Here is a 24174-nt window from a genome sequence, read left to right as displayed (position 1 = left end):
GAGCAATTAATTGTTCCTGTTGAACATACAAAATAATACACTCATCATCATTGAACGCAAAAGTAAATAAATAAATGACAAATCGGTTTAACAGTCATCAACACATGATTAGCGTAACAAGAAGCAAAAAAATTTTCTTTTAATGAAAAATATTTCGTAAAGTAACCCACAGGGAATCAAAAGAAATTAAGATGTTTTAATTACATTCGAATTTATCTTACTTGGACGTTTCGTACCCAGTTAAGAATCGTTCTTCAAGTATTTTATAGAAATAACACTGCAATCAATACCTAATTCGTTGTAATCTGTTTTACATAGACGAATGTCTCAGGGTATTACTCATGAAATATTAAATTTCCTAATGCAGTTTCAAATAACGGATACTTCCTAATAACTGGCCGCTGTGGTCGAGCGGTTCTAGGCGCCTCAGTCCGTAACCACGCGGCTGCTACTATCGCCGGTTAGAATCCTGCCTCGGGCATGGATGTGTGTCATGTCCTTAGGTTAGTTAGGTTTAAGTAGTTCTACGTCTAGGGGCCTGATGACCTCAGATATTCAGTCTCTTAGTGCTTAGAGCCATTTGAACCATTTGAACTTCATAATAAGTAACTTATTTACCAAAATATGAACCATCTGTTGCTCTCTGATGCTAGCAACAAATAAGGCAGATTGGGGTTTAACGTCCCGTCGATAGCGAGGTCATTGGAGACCTCGCACGAGCTTGGATTGCGAAAGAATAGAAAAGCAAATCGACCGTCTCGTTTTAAAAGGAGCCATCACGACGTTTGCCATAAGTGAATTTGGGAAATCACGGCAAACGTAATTTGCATGGCCAGACGGGACCTACAAATGTTGTCCTGCTGAGCACAAGTCCATTGCGGTAAGCACTGCGCCACCTCGCTCGGTCCTTATTATCGCCAGGGAAGAAAATGTAGAGAGTGGTATAACATTGTTCAGCCGGAAACTTTAGAAGATTTCTCTCTTTGCGCACATTGAGACCTCGCCATCGCGATGTGCAGGTAAGGGTGTAGGTACCTTATCTGTATCAGTTTAGTTTAATGAATTTACTTGTAATGTGACGAGTGTAGATTTTTGTTTTTTGTCGTTGAAGACGAAGGAAAACATTGACTTTCAGTATCGACATGTAGCCTGCTCCTCTAGAACAATACCAAAGGGCTTACATATCTTAACGTTTAAATCCATGTTCGACGTAAAGATCTCCATCTCTATAATCCAGTTTGTTAAGTACCACTTCGGTTCAACCCACATTTTATTTTTCTATTGTCCAGTTTTTGTGTTACGCCTGTGGACATCGTGTAGCATTCAGTGAGTAAGCCGTGCTGCGGCACGCAGTCAGTCAGGAGTAAGATTTCAGTTGCCATGCTGGCTGAAGCAGCTGGTGGACCATATGGCGGTACCAGTGGACTGTGGTGTGAGGCGCTGTGGCTACACATGAGAACGAACTTTACGTCGGCAGCGAGGTACGCACGGAAAACACAGTCATTCTGGCGCGAAGCAAGTACACTTGCTTAATAAATTCGCTTTTTCCAGTACGGACATTAGGAGAACCCTGTAGGTCATACACACTTCCTTGCAAAAATATTATAATGCCAGAAATCTTTCATCTTAATAAATAAATGAATAGTTTTTAGCTACGAAATATAACGAGTTTAAGTATGAGACACAGGCTGTGCTCCATAATACTCAGTTGCCAATATAACGCCTTTCAATTTAGTTCTGTCGTAAAACCATGCGCTCAGGAAGTTGTTAGTCTTCAGTTAATCATTATCAACTGTGTCGACATTACCAGTTTATGGTTTTTAGTAAATAAATACATCATAATGACATCCAATTGGAACGTTATTCCGAACAATATAGATTCCCGATTGATCACTTAGAATCAGAGGAAGTAAAATTGCACTTCACACAGAACCCGACACGCTGACACTGCCTTTGCGAGGGACATAAACTTAGAGAACTTCTCGGCAAAACAGGTAGAAAGAATTCTAGACGCCGACACACGAAAATAGTTCAAGGATTGATTTTCTTAATTTCCGCAAAACTTTACACCTTTTATACCAATTTCTATGGACTCACTGGCTGAACTAAGACATTTCTGGAGGATTAGTTCATGTGGGAGGTTCTTGCTAGTTGTATCTTTTATCCTTAGAATTCCTGGCCTGCTGCATGGATACCGCACGGTAACGACACATCTCACACTAATTTCATCTCTATACACACTCTAATCCTTCTCCGTGGCAACTTTAAATCACGCATTATACTCAGTCCACGGAATATCTGTGAAATCTCCTCATCGGAAAACAGTAGCCCCTCTTCAGGTGTTGGTTTACAAAAGTAAAGCAAAACAAGAACTCTTATGAAATAGACACTGATGAGCTAATGACCCGAGGAAATGATGCAACTGGCTCTGCTGTGTGTGCGCGCGCGCGCGTGTGTGTGTGGACTTGTTGTGGGCCCCTAGTAAACGTGGGTAAGTAATTTGAGTGAGAACAATATTGGAGAAGATTTTAACTGGAAAAGGGAAGTACTATACCTGTCTGGTATTGATCAACTGTTGCGGATTTTTCATCGCATAATGGTTGTTGAATCATAAAACTTTCATTCCATTACGAACTCATTTCCATCATCTAAATCAGTATGGTATGTGGCCCCTATGGTCACAAACACACTCTCATATTCGTTGTGTCGCCTAAGAAAAACAGCGTCTGAATGTCGTCTTTTATGATAGCTTGTGATCTCTATATGAAAAATTCCGGTAATGTTGAGCGTCATAATAGCAACCTCGTACGAACACCATTTCCACACGTAGGAATGGCTTCTTTTGTGACCGAAAATAAGCTCGTATAAGGGTGAAGTTTACACCATGAAGCACAGGGCTGACATTTTTTTAAATTCTGTGAACACGTTCATCATATGAAGGGTACCAAGTGATTGAACTTTCATTTTGTTTGGAAAGAAGTCCATCATCAACATCAGTATCAATACACTCTTGCATTCGTCGCGTATGAAGCAAACAGCGTCTGAATGTTATGTAGAGAATAAATACTCAGTTTCATCTTTCATCAGGTCGTCTGCGTACATGTTTCCATCGATCTGAATCAAGACTCTTCGCTGATATCACAGAGTGCCACTCAGTGAACCACTGACTCTGGTTCTACCTTCCAGTAATCTGTACCTCTCGGTTCTTGATGACATGACGCTCTACCTGTGACGTCCGCCCGAATTTCAGTTGTTCTCATCCCTATATTCGTCAGAACCAATCGAACAATCCTACTATCTCCTCGTTGTATAGATGTTCGCAAAGATCCGTGCTTACACTTAGTGCCATACTATGCTCTGAGCCGTCCGGGGTGGCCGAGCGGTTTTAGGCGCTACCGTCTGGAACCGTGCCACCGCTACGGTCGCAGGTGCGAATCCTGCCTCGGGCATTGATGTGTGTGATGTCCTTAGGTTAGTTAGGTATAAGTAGTTCTAAGTTCTAGCGGACTGATGACGTAGGAAGTTGAGTCCCATAGTGCTCAGAGCCATTTGAATCATTTGAACTATGCTCTGAGTCCGAGAGCGTTTCGTCATCACACAGTGTCTACACAACGTTTCCGTACGATGATCGCATATCGCTCCTGCCAATGATTAGAGCTTACTCAAAATTCGAAAGATGGCAATAAGACGCACCACGATGTCCTCCTATTATACTGAGTCGCGATTTCCGCCTGAAAAGTTCCAGCACAGTTGGACGCAACCAACAGCCAATTAGAAATCTTGTCTAGTTCTAATACGTGGGCCTCTAAAGGTCTAAACGTTGGTCGGACCACGGAATGCTTGAGTAGACCTTTACCGTAGCCTGCATCTCTGTCATCTTGAGATTTGCCACGTGATCCGGATTTCACATTAATGTTTAGGTCCCATTTCTCCTCTTGAATTAGTGTGGTAAGCTACGACATGAAAGGTGCCAAAGCTGTGCCAATTAAAAAACTCGCATCAGACCGTTGAGCAACGGGGAATTATAATTATTACATGTATAAGGTCTATTGGTTATGACCTGTAGATTAAAACTGCAGAAACTGCAAAAAGATGGGAATTTAAGGAGATGGGACATGGATAAACTAAAAGAACCAGAAGTTGTACAGAGTTTCAGGGAGAGCATAAGGGAGAAATTGACAGGAATGGGGGAAAGAAATGCAGTAGAAGAAGAATGGGTAGCTTTGAGGGACGAAGTAGTGAAGGCAGCAGAGAATCGAGTAGGTAAAAAGACGAGGGCTAGTAGAAATCCTTGGGTAACAGAAGAAGTATTGAATTTAATTGATGAAAAGAGAAAATATAAAAATGCAGTAAATGATGCAGGCAAAAAGGAATACAGACGTCTCAAAAATGAGATCGACAGGAAGTGCAAAATGGCTAAGCAGGGATGGCTAGAGGACAAATGTAAGAATGTAGAGGCTTATCTCACTAGGGGTAAGATAGATACTGCCTACAGGAAAATTAAAGAGACCTTTGGAGAAAAGAGAACCACTTGTATGAACATCAAGAGCTCAGATGGAAACCCAGTTCTAAGCAAAGAAGGGAAAGCTGAAAGGTGGAAGGAGTATATAGAAAGTCTATACAAGGGCGATGTACTTGAGGACAATATTATAGAAAAGGAAGAGGATGTAGATGAAGATGAAATGGGAGATACGATACTGCGTGAAGAGTTTGACTGAGCACTGAAAGACCTGAGTCGAAACAAGGCCCTGGGAGTAGACAACATTCCATTAGAACTACTGACGGCCTTGGGAGAGCCAGTCCTGCGAAAACTCTACCATCTGATGAGCAAGATGTACAAGACAGGCGAAATACCCTCAGACTTCAAGAAGAATATAATAATTCCAATCCCAAAGAAAGCAGGTGTTGACAGATGTGAAAATTACCGAACTATCAGTTTAATAAGTCACAACTGCAAAATACTAACACGAATTCTTTACAGACGAATGGAATAACTGGTAGAAGCAGACCTCGGGGAAGATCAGTTTGGATTCCGTAGAAATGTTGGAACACGTGAGGAGATACTGACCCTACGACTTATCTTAGAAGCATTTGTAGACATAGAGCAAGCTTTTGACAATGTTGACTGGAATACTCTCTTTCAAATTCTGAAGGTGGCAGGGGTAAAATACATGGAGCGAAAGGCTATTTACAATTTGTACCGAAACCAGATGGCAGTTATAAGGTTCGAGGGACATGAAAGGGAAGCAGTGGCTGGAAAGGGAGGGAGACAGGGTTGTAGTCTCTCCCCAGTGTTATTCAATCTGTATGGAGAAGAAATAAAAACTTCGAGGTTCGCCGATGACATCGTAATTCTGTCAGAGACAGCAAAGGACTTGGTAGAACAGTTGAACGGAATGGATTGTGTCTTGAAAGGAGGATATAAGATGAACATCAACAAAAGCAAAACGAGTATAATGGAATGTAGTCGAATTAAGTCGAGTGGTGCTGAGGGAATTAGATTAGGAAATGAGGCACTTAAAGTAGTAAAGGACTTTTGCTATTTGGGGAGCAAAATAACTGATGATGGTCGAAGTAGAGAGGATATAAAATGTAGACTGACAATGGTAAGGAAAGCGTTTCTGAAGAAGAGAAATTTGTTAACATCGAGTATAGATTTAAGTGTCAGGAAGACATTTCTGAAAGTATTTGTATGGAGTGTAGCCATGTATGGAAGTGAAACATGGACGATAAATAGTTTGGACAAGAAGAGAATAAAAGCTTTCGAAATGTAGTGCTACAGAAGAATGCTGAAGATTAGATGGGTAGATCACATAACTAATGAGGAAGTATTGAATAGGATTGGGGAGAAGAGAAGTTTGTGGCACAACTTGACCAGAAGAAGGGATCAGTTGGTAGGGCATGTTTTGAGGCATCAAGGGATCACAAATTTAGTACTGGAGGGCAGCTTGGAGGGTAAAAATCGTAGAGGGAGTCCAAGAGATGACTACACTAAGCAGATTCAGAAGGATGCAGGTTGCAGTAGGTACTGGGAGATGAAAAAGCTTGCACAGGATAGAGTAGCATGGAGAGCTCCATCAAACCAGTCTCAGGACTGAAGACCACAACAACAACAAGGTCTACAACCTTCCATCCACTGTTTTTTCTCGATGTTTAGGGCGTCATTGTAAAAAATTACAAACATTTACGATTCAGTGCATTGGGTATCTTTAGCCACTACTTTCTTCCATCTTTCGGGCAACATACGAATTCCGGGCGGAAGAACTGAATGTCTTTTGAGGAGATCCATGAATCGATCCCCTTTTGCACATGTCTGGTCAGCTGCGCCGTGTGATCGAAAAAGGTGGTAAGTAGAGGGAGCACTGTTTGTAGATTACGGCGGGTGGGGTAGGGCTTCTCATTTAGACGTTTCCAAATATGTTTTGCCTGGTTTTGCGTCGTGGGGACGAGCAGTGTCATGCTGCAAAATCATCTTTTAATGTGTATCACTGTACTCTGCTAGTTTGCCTTTCAGTGCTCAGCTCAAACGCAGCAGCTGTATTCGATATGATCTGTGATTCTGTCCGCCGGTTTCGGTAGCTTCGAAAACCTTCTATCCTCCATCGCCATGCCGGTGTTCCACATCAAAATCAATGTTTTTGAAGCTTTTAAATTATTCTCTGCACGTTCGTTCACTACAGATCTTACCCCGCATTTTGAGCTTCAGCCGCAGACGACTTCGTATTAAAGCAGAAAATTAAAACTTCCCGCCAGTGACGAGAACTGGGCTCATAAGTTGACATATCCACTCGGGAACAAATTTATAATGCAGTTACAAATCGACTAATATTTTTACGGCGTTATGTTCACAAATAACAGAAATTATTGTATGACATGATTTACCATCTGCATCACGACTTGCCACTACTGCCACGGAGGCAGTGACGCTGTAGTGGTAATATTATGTTTCTGTATACTTAAATTACTGAAAATAAGCTTAAATAAGGATTAAACTTTAATGAAAACACCGAAACAGGCTTGGAAATATTGGAATATCAGCTTGGTATCGCCCGGACAAGGTGTCGAAGGATATCATTTTCCACTGCTGTTAGTGCATATTCTTCCATTGTAACATGTCTGTTTTCAAAAGTTCCTTGCGCATGTGATTCTCATTCTATAGCCTTGTGCTTCAGATTTTGTTATGTTTCACTTTTCACACTAAAAACATTTAAGCGTATTTTCTTAAAATAGGTTACAAAGAAATGTAGATTTGTTACATAATTTTTTGTATCTCTGCAGGTGCGACTGAACATCAAGAAGGACATACTGCCGTATACCAACCTCTTCGCCTTCGCTTACGGATTCAGAGTCAACTATCCACTGCCTACAAGTGCGAAAGACTTCCCGTTTAAACGAATATTCCGAAGAGACGTCTACGGAGATCTGGAACACCTTATTTCGCAGTAAGTAGTAATATTTCTTTGTCACGTTTCATCTTTTACACTACGGCGAAATTGAGCCTGAAGCATTTACTTGTAGCTGTTGACAGGTTGTACATGAGATACTTTTTGAGAAACGGCTTGTTACGATGTTTTGAATAGCTGAAGAGGCATTGTTGTAATAGTTCTGATACTTGCCTCTTTACTTCTTAAAAACTACCATTACACCAGAATTCTCGTTTTCAGCGTCTTTATCGATCTTCTCAATAACTCAAGCTTCACATCCCTTTGGAATGAAAGTCAACGTTTATAAAGGTAGCAAAATAACGCATGACGGACGAAGCTAGGATTAAATAAAAGGCAGATTAGTGTAGTTAAAGAGGGCATTCTTGGCCAAGAAAAGTGTTGCAGTATCAAACATCCACCTTAATACGAGGATGAAATTTTTGAGAACATAAGTTTGGAACTCAGCACTGTTTGTTAGTGAATCATTCACTGTAGGCAGACCCCAAAGATGAGAATCGACGCGTTTGAGGAGTGATGCTGTAGAAGGGTGGTGAAAATCAGGTGTACCGATAAGGTAAGGAATGAGGAGGCTACTCTCAGAATGGCCAAGGAAAGGAACATTTGGAAGACACTGACTAGAAAAATCGACAGGATGATAGGAGATGTGTTAAGACATCAGATGATAACTTCCATTGTACTGGATGGAGCTGTTGGGGTAAAAAACTGTATAATAAGACTGAGACTGCAATAAATTCAAGAAATACTTCAGCACGAAGGGTCCAAATGCTACCCCGAGATGAAGGGAGTGGCACAACAGAGAATACAGTGACGGGTCGCATCGACTCCGTCAGAAGACTGATGAAAAAAAATGCTTCGTCGGTAGAGTTTCAAGGCGGAGGCATTGCTCAATACACTGTCAACTTTTGAATTGAGAAGTCTAATAAGTTTTTTGCGCCAAAAGGAAACGACCCAGCTGCAATTCATCGACGACTGGTCGCAGATTACAGAGCGAGTGTAATGTCGCGAAAACAGGCACGGTTTTGGTGTTAAAAATTTTATGACGGCACAACAGGTGTGCGAGACGTACAACAGTGAGCGCAGTCAAACGCATCCACGACAGACGAGAACGCGAGCAGTGTCTAAGTATTCATTCAAGGCGATCGTCGCATTTATTTGAGACAGATTCCTCACGAACTGATCATCCCCATTGGCAGTGTAATGGATATCGCGCCCAACACGTCGTACTGCCAAAGGACGTTGGTAAATCGGAATAAAGCAAAGGGAATGTGGCTGCCCCTCCAGCACTTAACGAGTTATCAGGTGAAGGGTGTTCCATTTCTCCACCGCATCGTCTCGCAAAAATAGCGGTATCCGCGAAGAAATCTGTGGACATCATCTTTTGCGGCACCAGGGTGTGTTACTGGTTGAGTCTCCGTGCAAGCTGCCTCTTACTGTACTACATTGGAAAGATTAATTTTATGCATGATCTACGCTATGTTTACTAAGATAAAAATACGAGCATTTATAAACTCAGACTATTACTATCTCAAATTTAATTTCAGATGTCAGATTTAATACAGGCAAATGACCCTAATCTGGAGGATGAAATAAGGAAATTACTTCATCAGCTTGAGCAAGAAGAGGATGACAGCAACATTTATGACTCGGTAAGTGAAGATGATAGCGTTGAAGATGATGATATTGACCCTACAGATGGCGAGAGTGAAGAACGCCAAATTGCAATCGTTGGTGGAAACCCTCCAAATTCTGGCCAAAAGGGAGCCATTCTCTGTTGCGATCAAGAAAGCGAACCAGGAAAGTTTCTTCATCTTCCTCATCATCACTGTCACCCGTCATTTCTAATTCGATGGTAAGGACTGCATCGTTCGGCCAAGAAAGATCTCTCTGCAGGGTAAGGATGGACGTCGCTGGTCATCTGTAGCTCCTAAAAAAGACAGCACTTACACCTCAAAGACATATTATTCATAATATTCAATCCCACATCAATGGTGCTAGAAATACCGCTACGCCGTTAGAAATATTTTCTTTATTTCTCAAAGATGGCATGTTATCATTAAAATTAAATCAGGTAATGAGGAAAAGATCAAAACAGCAAAATACAAAGAGCTCTCAGAGTACAACTTCCTCTTAAGAATTAAAAGCTTAAATTGGTACACTGATCTTGACAGCAGCTTTGAAGAATAACCATTTATCAACTCGTGAATTATTTGACAATAATTTACGCAACCCTAGAAATAAAGCAGCCATGAGTTCCGAGCGATTTGAGTTTTTAATTTCTTGTCTGAGGTTAGATGATAAGTTGACTCGTGAGGAACGAAAGCAGTCCGGTCCATTTGCAGCTGTCAGACAATTATGGGATGAATTTGTTATCAACTGCCGTAATTATTACAGACCAGGCTCATTCATTACAGTGGATGAACAACTCCTTGCTTTTCGTGATAGATGTTCGTTTCGTGTGTTCACAGCCAACAAGCCCGCTAAATATGAGATTAAAATTGTCAGGGCGTGTGAAGCAGGAACAAAATATATGGTTGATGCTTCCCCATATCTCGGCAAATGGGCAGATACTAACGGACCACCACTTGGACAATATTACGTGAAGGAGCTCTCAAAAACAATGAGAGGATATAACCGAAATGTAACAGTTGATAACTTTTTCACATGTATTAAGTTAGCTGACGAACTGCTAAAGGAGAAACTCACTCTCATTGGTACTTTGAGACACAATAAAATACCTCCATAACCTTATAACCAAGAAGAGAGAGATAGGAACATCCATGTTCATCTGTGATTCTTGTCTCATATAAACCTAAGACAAATAAAATAGTCCTGTTATCGACGATGCACGATCAAGCTGAAATAGATGAAGTAACTAAGAAATCTAAGATGATTCATTGTTACAACGACACAAAAGTCGTTGATTCATTATACCAGATGTCTCACAACATTTCTTGCAACCGGAAGACTAAGCGCTGGCCTTTGACTTTTACGTAATTTCGATCATTATGTGTGTTAATATGTGGATAATCCACGTTCACAACACCACACGCGAAAAAGAGAATGTCCTAAGGAGGAAACGCTTCCTAATACGACTGAGTGAAGAGCTACTCTCACCATGGATGCGAAGCAAGCTACACATACCAAGAATATCAAATGACCTGCGTCTCACTATACTGTCTGTCCTTGGAATCGAACAACAACATGAGAAAATTGGTGGAAATGCTGGAACATCATCTGCCCCGAGGAGAACTATCTGCAACATATGTCCGTCGAAAAAGAAAAGAATGACAACATTTTGTGCTCTTTTATGTAAGGCATTTTGTAATGAGCATCGAGCGCAACTATGCACTAATTGTTCGAAATAAATGTTCTCATTGTTGTCAAAAACTATAGTTTCTGTGGTTATAAACTGTTGCTTGTATTGTTTATTAGTGATAATTAATTAATAATAAAATATGTTACCAAATTTTGCTTACTTTTTCTTTGTTGTTGTGTGATGCAGCTCTTCATGCTACTCTATCCTGTGCCAGCTTCTTCATCTCCCAGTACCTACTGCAACCCACATCCTTCTGAATTTGCTTGATGTATTCATCTCTTGGTCTCCCTCTACGAATTTTACCCTCCACCCTCTAATACAAAATTGGTGATCCCTTGATGCCTCAGAACATGCGCTACCAATCGATCCCTTCTTCCAGTCAAGTTGTGCCACAAATTTCTCTTCTCCCCAAGTCTATTCAATACCTCCTCATTAGTTATGTGGTCTACCCATCTAATCTTCAGCATTCTTCTGTAGCACTACATTTCGAAAGCTTCTATTCTCTTCGTGTCCAAACTATTTATCGTCCATGTTTCAGTTCCATACATGGCTACACTACTCACAATACTTTCAGAAAGACTTCCTGACATTTGAATCTATACTCGATGTTAACAAATTTCTCTTCTTCAGAAACGCGTTCATTACCATTGCCAGTCTACATTTTATATCCTCTCTACTTCTACCATCATCTGTTATTTTGCTCCCCAAATAGCAAAACCCATTTACTACTTTAAGTGTCTCATTTCCTAATCTAATTCCCTCAGCATCATCCGATTCAATTCAACTACATTCCATTATCCTCGTTTTGCTTTTGTTGATGTTCATCTTACATTCTCCTTTCAGGACACTGTCCATTCCGTTTAACTGCTCTTCCAGGTCCTTTGCTGTCTCGACAGAATTACAATGTCATCGCCGAGCCTCAAAGTTTTTATTTCTTCTCCATGGATTTTAATTCCTACTCCCAATTTTTCTTTTGTTTCCTTAACTGCTTTTCAATATACAGATTGAATAACATTGAGGATAGGCTACAACGCTGTCGCACTCCCTTCCCAACCACTGCTTCTCTCTCATGCCCCTTGACTCTTGTAACTGCCATCAGGTTTCTGTACAAATTGTAAATAACCTTTCGCTCCCTATGTTTTACCCCTGCCTCCTTCTGAAATTGAAAGAGGGTATTACAGTCAACATTGTCAAGAGCTTTCTCTAAGTCCACAAATGCTAGATACTTTTTCTATGCCTTCAAAATCACGAACGTTTGTAACATTAGATAATTGAAGAACGTTTGCGTTCTAATTTTAAAATACTGCAGTAAGAAACGGAATCCAGCTCATAGAGTAGCGACAAAGAGGAGGCTCTCTCAACTAAAGCACAGACGATGGTGTCAGGCAATGACCAGATGGCGTCCGCGTCGTGCCACGTAGCAGTGAGGCTCTTAGCCTGGCCGGGCTGTGTGCCTGCTGCCGGCGGTGCTACATTGCGGCAGCAGAGGGTGCTCATGATATGGAGCCACTGCAGGTGTGGCTCAGCAGGCGCTCACCATTGGTTCCACCAGATCTCACACGACCACTATCGGCGTCTGACGGAAATTTGCAATTCTGTTGCCAACTTTACGACGCCTGTGGGGTGGTAGCAATATGTGGTACCACATACAAGATGTTGAACCGTATTCTTCTTTCCTTCACTAGCTTTCCTCGCTTAGCACCGATGGCAGCTCTATTTCCATTTGAGCTGTAACTACACTGAGCCTGTTTAAGCATTCTTCAAAGACAAATGTTTTTAATAATGAGTGAAACACATGTGGGTCACTCAATATGCATATTAGTTTGATTAACGGTTTCTATCTAAACATGCGGTGCAAAATTGTCCAAGAATATTAAGATACAACGACAAACTCATATAAACAATTTTGCTATTGTGTTATGTATTCTGTTTGCTCATACAGGGCAGAGAATAACTGTATCCTCTCGATTTTCTTCTGCGTTTCACAAAGTGCCCTTCACTTATTACATGACAATTGACTACTAATGGTGAGAGCTTCATTAACTTACATTAATTCTATATTTATAACAATTTTCGTTTATGCAGGAACTTCTTACAAAATTTAATGCATAAAGGGAAAAAAGGGATGGCATATTTACATCGCTCCTCCAGGAGACATAAATGCAAACTGCGGCAAAACATTGGATATGGATGTGAAACTTCCTGGCAGATTAAAACTGTATGCCGGACCGAGACTCGAACTCGGGACATATGCCTTTCGCGGGCAAGTGCTCTACCAACTGAGCTACCCAAGCAAGACTCACGCCCCGTTCTCACAGCTTTACTTCTGCCAGTACCTCGTCTCCTACCTTCCAAACTTTAAGGCAAAGGTCCCGAGTTCGAGTCTCGGTCCGGCATACAGTTTTAATCTGCCAGGAAGTTTCACATCAGCACACACTCCGCTTCAGAGTGAAAATCTCATTCTGGAAACATTGGATATGGATGTCCGATTATAAAGTGAGACTTTTGGCGTTATTCATCATGTCGTCGTTTCACCTGCACAACTTCACTTCAGACGTCTTTGTAACAGAGCACTGATATGAGACGGTCACGACCGGAAAAGCCTTGTCAATACTCTCTACAACTCTCAACAAAACAAAGTAGCTTATTTGATATGAAAGTTAAGTGAATGAATTGTGAGACGTATAGCACATAGCATAGTGAGGTTTTCTCTTCTTCCGAGTATTCCCCAAGGCGATATTGCCAACTGATTTGTGCGTCAAGGAATGTCATTCCTAAGGGCACAGTGGCATCTATATCTGAAGAAAACAACGCTATGACAGGTAGATGTATATATACAACTCTGTTCGTTGTCGAGGAAGTTTCTGCAGCTAAGAAGGGGAACTAGATCGGCATTCACCTACATGGGTTTGAGAAACGCCGAACAGCGACACTGTCGCCAATGAACGTCATGCGTTACGCTGTACGTTTAGATCCTGAAAGCCCCTTTTATGAAAGTAAAGGGAGAAACGTGGCATCTTGACGCCGTTCCAAGTGTAAAACACTTTGCTCCTCACAGCCCTACATGACATTTATACTGTCGAGTACAATGATGACATCATTTCCTATCCTTCTACACTACAAGAGACAACAGTCCATCCAGCTCAATCTGAACAATATCATTTCATTGTACAACGTGTCTTTCCTTAAGTTAAATCCTTCTCAAAGACAGGCAATAATTATACAGCGAACCACCCACAGATTCCGCCTCCATGACTTCTACTTCATCTTTTACGACCATGCTACTAACACGCAAAGATTATATATTTTCACCTGCGAGCAATGGCTTTTTACAAAGTACCAGGTTCAAAATATTCATTTCAAGCCATTTTATTCACAATGATCGCTCTGAAACTGTTTGAGACAGACATGCATTCAGTCACTGCAGCATTTCCTGTCGAGTTTGAAACCAACTGTCATTCAGAACTTGTCTCAGGTCTCTGTCCGTAAGGCTCTGTCGTTATTGTCTGTGAAATTGCCGCGAGCGGTAAACTATTCCGTGTGGATGTGTTGTACTGGAACACACTCTTTGAAATCCTGAAGATACGCTATGTGATCAAAAGTATTCGGACACCGCCAAAACCATACGTTTTTCATATTAGGTGCATTGTGCTGCCACCTACTGCCAGGTACTCCATATAATCGACCTCAGTAGTCATTAGACATCGCGAGAGAGCAGGATGGAGTGCTACGCGGAATTCACGGACTTCGAACGTGGTCAGTTGATTGGTTGTCACTTTTGTCATACACACATCACGCCAGTAAATGTCAAACGATGCCTCGCTTGGTATAAGGAGCGTAAACATTGGACGATTGAACATTGGAAAAACGTTGTGTGTAGTGTCGAATTTCGGTACACAATGTGGCGATCCGATGGCAGGGTGTGGGTACGGCGAATGCCCGGTGGACGTCATCTGCCAGTGTAAGTAGTGCCAACAGTAAAATTCGGAGGCGGTGGTGTTATGGTGAGGTGGTGTTTTTCATGGATGGGGCTTGCACCCCTTGTTGTTTTGCGTGGCACTATCACACCACATGCCTACATTGATGTTTTAAGCACCTTCTTGCTACCCACTGTTGAATAGCAATTCGAGGATTGCGATTGTATCTTTCAACACGATAGAGCACCTGTTGATAATGCACGGCCTGTAGGGGAGTGGTTGCAAGACAATAACATCCCTGTAATGGACTAGTCTGCACAGAGTCCTGACCTGAATGATACGGAACAACTTTGGGATGTTTTGGAATGCCGACTTCGTGCCAGGCCTTACCGAGCGACATCGATACCTCTCCTCAGTACAGCACTCCGTGACGAATTGTTGACATTCCCCAAGAAACCTTCCGCCACCTGATTTAACGTATGCCTGCTAGAGTGGAAGCTGTTGTCAAGGCTAAGGGTGAGCCAACACCATATTGAATTCCAGCATTACCGATGGAGGCTGCCACGAACTTGTTAGTTATTTTCAGCCATATGTCTGGACACTTTTGATCACATAGTTTAGCAGCGATGAATTACAGGGAGCAGAAGATTATTCACAATTTGTATATAAACCAGACTGCAGTTGTAAGAGTCGAAGGGCATGAAAGGGAAGTAGTGGATGAGAAGGAAGTGACAGAGGACTGTACGCCATCCACGAAGTTTTTCACCTGTTCACTGAGAAGCAGTAATGAAGACCAAGGAAAAATTGGGAAAGGGAATCAAGGTCCAGGGATAACAAATGAGAAAATTTCAAGTTTGCATGTGACATCGTAATACTTTCAGATACGGTGACATCGTAATACTTTCAGATACGGTACAGGATTTTAAAGATCATTTCAATGGAGTTAGCTTAGGAAGTGAGAGACCAAAAGTGGTATATTAGTTTTGCTATTTGGTAGCAAAGTAAGTAACGTTGGACGAAGAATAGAAAGAATAGGATTCCTGAAAAAAATGGAATTTGTTAACGGTAAAGCTATTTGCCTAGTGTGGCCTGGTAAGAAATCGAAACGTGAATTAGAATCAGAGTAGACAAGAAGAAAATACAAGCTCTGAAACTTGGTGCTATACAAGAATGCTGAATATTACATGGGTAGTTCGAGTAACCAATGATGAAATACTGAATCGAAATAGGTAACAAAGAAATTCAGGACACTACTTGACCAAACGAATGATCGGTTGATACCACCTGTCGTGAGGCATCAGAATGGTAGTGTTAGAGGGAAGTGTGTGTGGGGGGGCGGGGGGGAGGATGAATGTAGAGGATGACCTAGGCATCAGTACAATAAACAGTTAGAAGTGGATGTAGATTTCAGTAGTTACTAAGAGATGAAGTTTCTATCACAATATAAACTGGTATGGAGATATATCAAGCCAATCTCCCGACTGGAGACCACGACAACAACAACAGCATGTTGGACAGTCCCCGTTAACATACCAACAAATCGGGCAGCTTAATTCGCGGTGTGGTTACGGGCACGTCGAAACACGTTGGTTCACTTCTGTCTTTGTGTCACGTCTCTAGATCGACCCGTCGACTGCGTCGATTACATACAACCGACTGGCACTTCACTGCCATCATTAACGTCATATCCAGCCACTGTTGCCTAGCGGTTCTAGGCGCTTCATTCCGGAACCGCGTTGCTGCTACGGTCGCAGGTTCGAATCCTGCCTCGGGCATGGGTGTGTGTGGTGTCCTTAGGTTAGTTAGGTTTGTGTAATTCTAAGTCTAGAGAACTGATGACTTCATATGTTACGTCCCATAGTGCTTAGAGCCATTTTAACCATTTGGTTAACGTCATATGACTGTCTGGTACCAATTTTACAGCAGTTGTAGTTGATGTCTTGAGGCCAAAGACTTGACTGATGCATTTCTCCATATAAAACAACTGCATCGGCATGAGCCGACGAGTGCGTTTTTTTAAAACAGATGACTAATGTCTATTGATCTTCTTTACTTTTGCACTTGTTTGAGGTAGCACTGATCGCTTCACCTGCAGCATTTGAGGCGTCTGAGGAAGGAGGCGGAAGAAACATCTCAGGCTCTTAATACAAAATATAGCACAGAATAAGTAGACAGATGTATAGAGTTAGAAGGTAGTGCTGCAGCCGGGTCAGTATTTTCTCTGTCAGTACTGCTCAGGAGGACACCGTTTTCTGAGATGATGCTTGTGTTCCCACAGACACGGTCTGGACGGCCGCGCATGCGTGCTGCGAGCCATCTGTGAAGCGGCCAGCCTCGAGAAGCCACGGGGTCTGGTGCAGAAGCTGCTGCACCGGATATTCAGGTGAGCGTCGACCACAAACACACTTGAAAACAGTGGCGACCACCTAGTTCCAGCTCACTTCATCTTCAAACACGTACTACTGTTGGAAATTGCACGAGAAACAGAAACATCTACAAAAGGAAGGAAGAGATATAAATAAAATATCCTTGTGTCATTACTGCAAGGCCATGACACTGTCCTATTTCCAGTAACCATAAATAAGCTGTCGTCACTTAGAATATCGTGACTTCTAGACACGGAGTCCAACGGGTGTTTAATGTGTTTCTGAAATAATGCCCGACAGAATCCCCTGATGAAGCCCACCGCTGCCAAAGAAGGAGAGTAACGGTCAATTTTTTTCAGCACCATGAGTACCATGAACCGAAGCTGATCACTTGGTGACGTATGGGAGTAATACACTACTGACCATTAAAATTGCTACATCAAGAAGAAATGCAGATGATAAACGGGTGTTCATTGGACAAATATAGTATACTAGAACTGAAGCGTGATTACATTTTCAAGTAATTTGAGTGCATAGATTCTGAGAAATCAGTACCCAGAACAACAAACTCTCTCCATAATAACGACCTTTATACGCCTGGGCATTGAGTCAAACAGAGCTTGGATGGCGTGTACAGGTGCAGCTGCCCATGCAGCTTAAACACGATACCACAGTTCATCAAGAGTAAATGACTGGCGTATTGTGACGAGCCAGTTGCTCGGCCACCATCGATCAGACGTTTTTAGTTGGGGAGAGACCTGGAGAATGTGCTGGCCAGGGCAGCAGTCGAACATTTTCTGTATCCAGAAAGGCCTGTACAGGACCTGCAACATGCGGTCGTGCATTATGCTGCTGAAATGTAGGGTTTCGCAGGGGTCGAATGATGGGTAGAGCCACGGGTCGTAACACATCTGAAACGTAATGTCCATTGCTCAAAGTGCGATAAATGCGAACAAGAGGTGACCGAGACGTGTATCATGTCGGGTGATACGCCAATATGGCGATGACGATTACACGCTTCCAATGTGCGTTCACCGCGATGTCGCCAAACACGGATGCGACCATCATGGTGCTGTAAACATAACCTGGACTCATCCGAAAAAAAATGACGTTTTGCCATTCGTGCACCCAGGTTCGTCGTTGAGTACACCATCGCAGGCTCTCCTTGTCTGTGATGCAGCGTCAAGGGCAACCGCAGCCATGGTCTCCGAGCTGGTATTCCATGCTGCTGCAACCGTCATCGAACTCTTCGTGCATATGGTTGTTGTCTTGCAAACGTCCCCATCTGTTGACCCAGGGATCGAGACGTGGCTGCACGATCCGTTACAGCCATGAGGATAGTATGCCTGTCATGTCTACTGCTAGTGATACGAGGTCGTTGGGATCCAGCATGGCGTTCCGTATTAGCCTCCTGAACCCACCGATTCCATATTCTGCTAACACTCATTGGATCTCGACCAACGCGAGCAGCAATTTCGCGATACGATAAACCGCAATCGCGTTAGGCTGCAATCCGACCTTTATCAAAGTCGGAAACGTGATGGTACGCATTTCTCCTCCTTGCACGAGGCATCACAACAACGTTTCACCAGACAACGCCGGTCAACTGCTGTTTGTGTATGAGAAATCGGTTGGAAAATTTCCTCATGTCAGCACGTTATAGGTGTCGCCACCGGCGCCAAAGCTCTGAAAAGCTATTCATTTGCGTATCACAGCATCTTCTTCCTGTCGGTTAAATTTCGCTTCTGTAGCACCTCATCTTCGTGGTGTAGCTATTTTAATGGCCAGTAGTGTAACTGCGTCGGGAGAAACGGTTAATGTATTCTTCTGTGATACAAAGAAGAACCAAGACATTCGGTAAGCACGTGGAAGGTTCTTGACTTGTTGGAACTCTTGTTTCTTAAGCTGAACCAGCTGTAGATTGTTCCATTATGTGCGTTCCATTAAAAGCGCAAGATATTACCACAATACCTTATGTGGAGGAAAATATTACACAGATGTGAATGAATGTGGTTGTGTTTAGATCTTTGACGAGTCAGCCTGAGAACCGAAACAACCTAAAACATTTACTTTACGAAAGAAAACAAACTGCCTTCACTCACGAATCGCGATTTTTATTTTAATAAGCGGTGCATTTCGTGCTATGGGGGTTACCTTCAGATGATTGATAAGTCTACAGTTTTCGGACTTTTGGTTACTACTGTTCCTGTTAACAGTACGTAGATATATTACAAATTGGACATTCTGACTAAAATACTGATAAAACCAAGAAAAAAGCGAAAATTACTAACTCTTTCCAGCCGTGTTTACACAGTTTTTAACCATAGTATGAACAGACATATTTATATAAATACACACGTTTTTTGTCTCACAGCATGTTTGTAAAGCAATTTTAAAGCTATGAAAGAATATCCGCTTGTACAGATGTTGCATTTCTACATATAAACAGGTGTTATTATTTCTAAGGTGATACAAGGATGTTACATCATTATTCATACATAGAGGTCAGTTGTAAAACAATTATTTGCACGGATGCTAGATGTGACTCAATGTTATGAGATAACATAGCTTTTTCTTTAAGAAAAAAATAAACTTTTAAAATTTGAGAAAACAGTGGTTGTTTAACTCTATTTGTTCATTTAACATGTTTTCAGAAAGATTTCCTCTGTGTCATAGCATCTCTAATCGTTCCAGCAGTTCTTGTTTTCTATAACCATTTTCTGTGTGGTGTGAACTTAGGGTGTTGGGGATATCATTTAGTGACTGTCTATTAAGGTACATACGGTTAGCTACTCAGAATTTATCAAGATGGTTGCGCATGAAAATATCAGTGTTCTCAGTAAGGTCTACGAAAAGCATGCACACCAGTTGCACTGTAATTCCTATGTAGCTCTGTGTTCTCTTATTGAGGTCTTTATGTTTAATGAGCGAGAAAAGTACCCTCCAACTTTGTTGTCTGTGGAAAAAATGTTTTTATATTGGTATTTCTGGATAAGTTACTAATTTTTGTGATGCTATGTATAACTACGGAATGTAGTTTTGTGTCAGTTGTTTTTCCTGTAGCGCATTTGTTTTTTATGTTTGCCTCTATTTTGTTGAATAGTTTTGATTTTACTGAGTGCATGTTATGTACTGCAGTTGCTTTCATGGTATCTATTTTCTGTGTTAACGCTTTGGGTTCTGAAGGTGGTATGTGTGGCCTGCTCGTCATGGGCGTAAGTGGAACATACTTGTGTCTGTCTTTTCACCCAAGTCTCAGTTCTGTGCACAGCATCACCATTGCCGTATCCGCGAGTAGAATCACTGAGAAGAATGAACGTTGTCAGATCCGCTGAACGTGAGGACAATGGTATGGTGCTTCGACGACCACCTATCATGAAATATCCTCTTCAATACCGCTTCAATCGCACGCGAGCTATGTGCCGGACATCCATCACGTTGTAAGTACATTGCCATTCTGTCATGCAGTGAAACATCTTGTTGTTGTTGTTGTTGTTGTTTTGGGGAAGGAGACCAGACAGCGAGGTCATCGGTCTCATCGGATTAGGGAAGGAAGTCGGCCGTGCCCTTTGAAAGGAACCATCCCGGCATTTGCCTGGAGAGATTTAGGGAAATCACGGAAAACCTAAATCAGGATGGCCAGACGCGGGATTGAACCGTCGTCCTCCCGAATGCGAGTCCATCTTGTAGTAACATCGGTAGAACATTAAGTTGGAAATCAGCATACATTGCACCATTTAGATTGCCATCGATAAAATGGGTGCCAATTATCCTTCATCCCATAATGCCGCACCATACATTAACCCGCCAAGGTCGCAGATGTTCGACCTGCCGCAGCCATTGTGGATTTTCCGTTGCCCAATAGCGCATATTATGCCGGTTTACGTTACCGCTGTTGGTGAATGACGCTTCGTCGCTAAATAGAACGCGTGCAAAAAATCTGCCATCGTCCCGTAATTTCTCTTCTGCCCAGTGGCAGATCTGTACAGGACGTACAAAGTCGTCGCCATGCATTTCCTGGTGCATAGAAATATGGTACGGGTGCACTCGATGTTGATGTAGCATTCTCAACACCGACGTTTTTACGATTCCCGATTCTTGCGCAGTTTGTCTGCTAGTGATGTGCGGATTAGCCGCGACAGCAGCTAAAACGCCTACTTGGCCATCATCATTTGTTGCAGGTCGTGGTTGACGTTTCACATGTGGGTGAATAGTTCCTGTTTCCTTAAATAGCGTAACTATTCGGCGAATGGTCCGAACACTTGGATGATGTCGTTCAGGATACCGAGCAGTATACATAGCACATTTCGATCACAATAGCCATACATCAACACGATATCGACCTTTTCCGCAATTGGTAAACGGGTAATGTATCACGAAGCAAATACCGTCCGCACTGGCGAAATGTTACGTTTGTCACTATTACAGCACCATCTATCACAAAGCGAAGTGGTCCAACTAAAGCATTCATATTTCTTTAAGTGCTACACGAGTATGTACTAAACATGGGGATTCCTATTTAAAAAACGGAGTTGATATCCGTTTGACCTATCGCAGCGCCATCTAGCGGGCCAACCATAGCGCCATCTGGTTTCCCCCTTCAAGCTAGACAAGTTTCGTTCTATGTAGTTTTTTCGTTTGATGCTTATTTCGTGAGATATTTGGCTGGGTCACTATCAATGGACCACCCTGTATAGGCACATAAAGAAAAATTTCATTATTTTCTGTTTTTCCTAATGTCGCAAATTTACTGGCTAGTAGATTATGTCTGCGTTTAAATTACGACTAGTATTAAGTACAGGTGTTTCCTATATCAAAGAGCAGTGGCACATAAATTCTGCAGGAGGTCAGTAATTACATTCAGTGATAGTGAACCATCTGGTCAACTTACAAGAATATCGTAGCATTATAGGCACTGATCTAGCCATCTTAGCAAAACTTTGCCTGAGAGACTGAATTTATGCTACAGTTTGTTAGCTGCGGTCTGCAATCTGATTTCCTCCAATTCATATTTACCTATGTTAGTCAGTTCCTGGCCGGAATCTATAGCATATACGGAGCGTGGCCTGATAATTAAACCATATGAAACTATGTGCCTCACTTTGGCTGCAAGTGAGTGAATCTTTGGGTTGATGTAACACCTAACTCTGCAGGACGAGGACTGCGATCGCGTCTCTCTTTTACGTTCCAGTGTACCAGCAGACGAGGCCCAACATCTGCAGCCGTACCACGTGCTGGAGGGGGGCTGTGAGCGCCTGCACGAGTCCTGCCCCCTGTCGCTGCTCCACATGACCGTCATGCTCGATCCCGACGATGACATCTGACGTGGAATCGCTTTCCATCTGGAGTACATGTCTATGTATGTTTGTGCATACAATAAAAGGGGTGCCATTGACAACCTCTTTGAAAACTTCTTTATTTCACTTCATGTGTTCCTTATCCTTTAAAAATTTTTGAACACGGGGATGTAGAGCAGAAAATGACCGATGACACAGGAATGCCTCATAATCTGATGTCGAACACGCAGGCCCATTATTACGAAACAAAAGAAACTCTAGATATAGGGACAAAAGGAGATCTACTATGCTGTACGATATATTCATAATTCGAAGCAGCAATATAAGTTCAAATTTTCTGACTTAATATACTTAGCGACCAAAGCCCAATGATTGTATTTGCTGACCACCAAATCATAACAGTACAAGTAGAAAATGATCTTCGGAGAGTAATATACAAATAAGAATTTATTTAAATTATTATGCACTATTATATAAATATACAGGGCGTAATTGGTGTAAATGCAGATGTTACATCAGTATTTTCGTCATTTGCAGACTAATAATTACAGCTATTAAAAGTTGCCCTTTCTGAGGTTGGTTAATACCTCCAGGTTTATGTGATAAAACGAAACCATTAATGTTTATTTTCCCCTGTGTAGCAGGTCAGTTTGAAACGTTCCCTTTGGAAAATTTTGTATTACTATGCTGGCGAACCTCTTACGTTATTTGTTTTTCAAACAGCTGAGCAAAACTGAACGTACTCAGACATTTTTCTCTTTACTTGTTCTGATCATCACTAAACTGACACACAATATTTTTAGCGCAACGCAGTCTGACTTTCAATAATCCCCACAAAAGAATGCCCCTGACTAACAATGACATCCATCTTTACAAATTGCCATTGTCTGGCGGACACACGCCCAGATCGTCCGTTCTCAAAACTCTGGCATCTCTCTCTCCACATCCACCATTGCTGGCCGCTCACCTCCAACTGCACAACGCTACGCGCTGTTCACACCCAAGTGCCCAACACTATACAAGCGAATATTCCAACAATGAGTCCATCCAGCCGCAGACTGCCGACAGTGCAGTCAGCGATTTTCATACAGAGCACTACGTGGCGTTACCAACATAAAAACCTAAACAGCCTACTTAAAAGTTGTTCAAATGCGGAGGCACGGACGCAAAACTGTTACTCTATATTGGCAGATGTAGTGGACTTAGTGGCGCAGTTATTGCTGGGCAGAAAATGTCAGGTCGTAAAGTTTGTGACGTGTTTGTGGGGAGACCGTTCGACACAGAGAAGAAACCATGAACACGCTGATATGTGTACATACTAAGGTACCACATAGAAAATTATCTGTACTTATACCTGTTACACCCTGTATAAAGCGGAATAGCCAATATCTAGTAATAAGTCAAGGACAGTGGCATTTTTTAAAGGAGGCAGTGCATTACAGTTTGTAAATATATAAGGGAAAATAAGTAAACTGTTTATTATCTCAAAAGTAATCGCCGTAAGTGTCAATATGTTTATGCTACTGATACACAAGACGGTCGTTGCCTCCATGGAAAAATGTTTACAATGGCTTAAGGAATCGTAATTCCACCCAGGCGTCCGCCTCTTCGTCTTAAGCAGATCAATAGCGATGAATGTCTGTCTTCAGGGCTCTAAAAATATGGTAGTTGCACTGGGAGAGATAGGCACTGTGTGGACATGTGTAAGGGCTTCCCAGCGAAACTTCTGCAGTGCAGTTAAAACAACCTTGACAACATGTTGGCGGGCCTGGGTACAGTCATGGTTCCGTAGGAAAGCATTTTTCTTTGAAGGCAATGACAGTCATTTCTCAC

At 42.1% G+C, this 24174-nt stretch overlaps 1 protein-coding gene across 1 annotated transcript in view; it reads left to right on the top strand.

Annotated features, from left to right (window-relative positions):
• Window positions 1-22439, top strand: part of LOC126281521 (uncharacterized) — a 30468-nt gene extending 8029 nt beyond the window's left edge. The window contains exons 2-4 of the mRNA XM_049980561.1: window positions 7279-7442; window positions 16957-17061; window positions 22236-22439. Coding sequence (XP_049836518.1) covers window positions 7279-7442; window positions 16957-17061; window positions 22236-22368 — 402 coding nt within the window. The 3' untranslated portion in view covers window positions 22369-22439. The remainder of the gene's footprint in view (window positions 1-7278; window positions 7443-16956; window positions 17062-22235) is intronic.
• Window positions 22440-24174: the final 1735 nt, after the last annotated feature.

This window comes from Schistocerca gregaria, chromosome 7 (genome assembly GCF_023897955.1).
Source record: "Schistocerca gregaria isolate iqSchGreg1 chromosome 7, iqSchGreg1.2, whole genome shotgun sequence".
NCBI classification, from domain to species: domain Eukaryota; kingdom Metazoa; phylum Arthropoda; class Insecta; order Orthoptera; family Acrididae; genus Schistocerca; species Schistocerca gregaria.
Note: the sequence above shows the minus strand (reverse complement) of the source record. Positions and strands in the feature narration are given on the sequence as shown.